At 35.2% G+C, this 3,624-nt stretch overlaps 1 protein-coding gene across 1 annotated transcript; it reads left to right on the top strand.

The window, feature by feature from the left end:
- The first annotated feature begins 2,319 nt into the window (after positions 1–2,319).
- Positions 2,320–2,691, top strand: LOC127101943 (uncharacterized mitochondrial protein AtMg00810-like). Its single transcript, XM_051039367.1, has one exon. The coding sequence runs from the start codon at positions 2,320–2,322 to the stop codon at positions 2,689–2,691; it is 372 nt and encodes a 123-aa protein (XP_050895324.1).
- Positions 2,692–3,624: the final 933 nt, after the last annotated feature.

Below are 3,624 nucleotides of genomic sequence, written 5' to 3'. Positions count from 1 at the left end.
CAAAAACATCCAACATATCCTAGGGTTGATCATGCAATGATTAAAACTAGAAAGGAGTGGAAACCTAGGGTTGTTGATACTTGTCTTATTGCCATACTTATTTTAAAGCTTCATCTAGAGAAGACTAGTACGTTGATAGTGGATGTTCTAGACATATGGCAAGGATAAACAAGTATTTAGTGGACATTCAGTCTTATTCCACTAGTTTTGTCACTTTTGGTGATGGAGGTAAAGGTGGAATTAAAGGGATATGAAAGTTAGTATGTACTGGACTTTCTAGACTGATGTTCTTCTTGCAAAATGATTGACTGCTAATCTCATTAGTATTAACCAATTATATGACCAAGGTTTAAAAGTCAATTTCACCAAGTCAGAATGTTTGGTTACAAACGAGAAGAATGGTGTTCTGATGAGAGGAGTTAGGTATAAAGACAATTGATATTTATGGATACCACAAGAAACTACTTGTTCTTCCACATGCTTAATGTCAAAGGAAGTTGAAGTTAAGTTGTGGCACCATAAGCTTGGACATCTGAATCTCAAAGGTATGAAGAAGGTTATGTCTGAAGAAGATATTAGAGGTATACCAAAGCAAAAAAATGAGGAGGGTAAAGTCTGTGGTGAGGGTCAAATTGGGAAGCAAACCAAGATGTCACACCCGAAGTTGCAACATCATACTACTTCCAAAGTTTTAGAACTTCTTCATATGGAATTAATGGGGCCTATGCAAGTTGAAAGTATTGGTGGAAAGAGGTATGTCTATATGGTTATTGATGATTTTTCAAGGTTTACCTGGGTGAATTTTATCATAGAAAATTCAGACCCTTTTGAGGTATTCAAAGACCTTTGTCAACACCTTCAAAGAGATAAGAAAAATGTGATTGTCAGAATCAGAAGTGACCATGGCAAGGAGTTTGAAAATGCAAAATTTTCTGAATTTTGTTCTTATGAAGGCATTGTTCATGAGTTCTCATATCCCATCACTCCTAAGCAAAATGGAGTTGTTGAACGCAAGAATAGAACATTACAAGAATCAGCTAGAGTCATGCTTCATGCAAAGAATCTTCCTTATCATTTTTGGGCTGAAGCAATGAATACTACTTGCTATATCCACAATCGTGTTACTCTGAGAGCTGGTACTTCATCGACTATCTATGAATTGGGGAAAGGAAGGAAACCTGCTATTAAATATTTTCATGTGTTTGGGAGTAAATGCTACATTTTGGCTGTTCGTGAATAGAGGAGAAAAATGGATCCCAAAAGTGATAAAGGAATATTTATTGGTTACTCTATAGACAACAGAGCGTACATGGTATTTAACTTCAGAACTAAGGTCATGATGGAATCCATTAATTTTGTGGTTGATGATTCAATTATTGTGATAAGGACTGATGTCGATGAAGATGTTGGAACATTATCTCAGCAGACCGATGCTTTAGAAAATATGGAAGACATTGAGTCCAACATTGATCCAACAAGGCCTGAATCAGATGACCCTCAAGCCAACAAAGGTCTCTCTATCAAGATTCAGAAAGATCATCCAAAGGAACTTATTATTGGAAATCTTAATGAAGGAATCACCACTAGATCCAGAGATGTGATATCCAATGCTTTTTTTTGTCTCAAAGTTTAAACCTAAAAATGTGAATGAGGCCTTGACTGCTGAATTCTGGATCAAGGATATGCAAGAAGAACTAGGGAAGGAATGAAGTGTGGGACCTAGTTCCTAGGCCTAAAACAAAATGGATTTACAAGAACATATCTGATGAAAATGGAACTGTGGCCAGAAAAAAGGCTAGGGTTGTTGCTTAAGGATACACACAAACTGAAAGGGTTGATTTTGATGAGGCTTTTGCACATGTTGCTCGTTTTGAACCCATAAGATTGCTCTTATGAGTGGCATGTATCATAAAATTCAAGTCATTCCAGATGGATGTAAAAAGCACCTTCTTGAATGGGTACTTAAATGAAGAAGTATATGTTGAACAACCCAAGGGATTCATAGATCCTAGCTTTCCAGATCAGGTCTTCAAACTGAAGAAAACTCTATATGGTTTAAAACAAGCACCTAGGGCTTGGTATGAAAGATTAACTGAGTTTCTTGCCAACAATGGATATAAGAAAGAGGAAACAGACAAGACCTTGTTTGTTAAAGAAGAGTATGGTAAACCCATGATAACCCAAATATATGTTGATGACATTGTGTTTGGAGGGATGTTGAACCAGATGGTTTAATATATTTTCAAGCAAATGCAATATGAATTTGAGACGAGTCTTGTTAGTGAATTAACCTATTGTCTTGGTCTTCAAGTTAAACAAATGGATAATACTATTTTTATTTCTCAAACCAAGTATGCTAAGAATATAATGAAGAAGTTTGGCCTAGAAAGTGCTAGTCACAAAAAGACACCTCCAACAACTCACTTGAAATTAACTAAGGATGAAAAAGGTGTTGATGTGGATAAAAGTTTGTACATGAGTATGATTAGTAGTCTTTTGTATCTTACAGCTAGTAGACCCAACATCACTTTTCTTGTAGGAGTATGTGTTAGATATCAGATTGAGCTTAAAATCAGTCACACTACTCAAGTGAAAAGGATCTTGAAATACATGAATGGTACTAGTGAGTATGCCATGCTGTATTCTCATAGTTCTAATTACATGTTTGTAGGGTATTGTGATGCAAACTGAGAAGGTAATGCTGATGATAGAAAAAGTAGTTCTGGAAGATGTTTCTTCTTGGGGAATAATCGTATATCTTGGTTCAGCAAGAAGCAAAAATGTGTGTTCATGTCTACAACTGAGGCTAAGTATATTGCAGCAGGAAGCTGTAGCGGTAAAAAAAATTGAGATTAAACTGTTGATTAACTTAACTCATAAAGCAAGAGTCGCCATCACACTTTTATTGTTTCCAAAGGAAAAGGGGAAAAAGTACGAACAAAACCCGAAGAAGTTTTAAAACAAAACTAATAAAAAGAGAACAAGGATCCGGGGGTTAGTTATGCAAAGGGAAGGTATTAGCACCATAAACATCCATGGTACTCCATAGGAACCTCTTTGAAAATATGTACATTTTAGTTTAAAAAGGATGTTGTTTGCAAAAGATTAGAGAGATGGTAAAATAAATGTTTTTTTTATAATTTTTGGTGTTTGCCAAGACCTTTTGAAGTCTCATGCTTACGTACCAACAAAGTGTAATGGAGGATCAAAACCTCGTAGTTTGTGATAAAAATAACAAAGGCGTTTGTTTTGACTTATTTTTTTTCTTCTGAAAAGACATTTTTTCATTTTAAGGAGAATACTTAACTAGTCACCCACAAGTATGAGAGCTTTGCATCATCATGAGAAAGACTCTAACTTGGATAAGGATCAACAAGTATACCACTAGCTCTCTTGGATGGAAAAGAATTATCATCAATACTATGGAGATGGGAGAATTATATCTCAACTATGGAAAGGAATCATGTCTAAACTTTGAGAAAAGTTTTAAAAGGAAAAGTGCACAAAGGGTACAAAAACAATTTGAATGGGTTATGCATGTTTAAGTCTTTTGAAATTGGTCTGGATATGCTTAAGATGAATTAGCATTTATTAGGAAAAGGTTTTGAAAATCACTTGAAAAAA

The sequence above is a fragment of the Lathyrus oleraceus genome, chromosome 7 (assembly GCF_024323335.1).
Source record: "Lathyrus oleraceus cultivar Zhongwan6 chromosome 7, CAAS_Psat_ZW6_1.0, whole genome shotgun sequence".
NCBI lineage: Eukaryota > Viridiplantae > Streptophyta > Magnoliopsida > Fabales > Fabaceae > Lathyrus > Lathyrus oleraceus.
The sequence above is the reverse complement of the archived record's forward strand: the minus strand, read 5'-3'. Positions and strand labels throughout refer to the sequence as shown.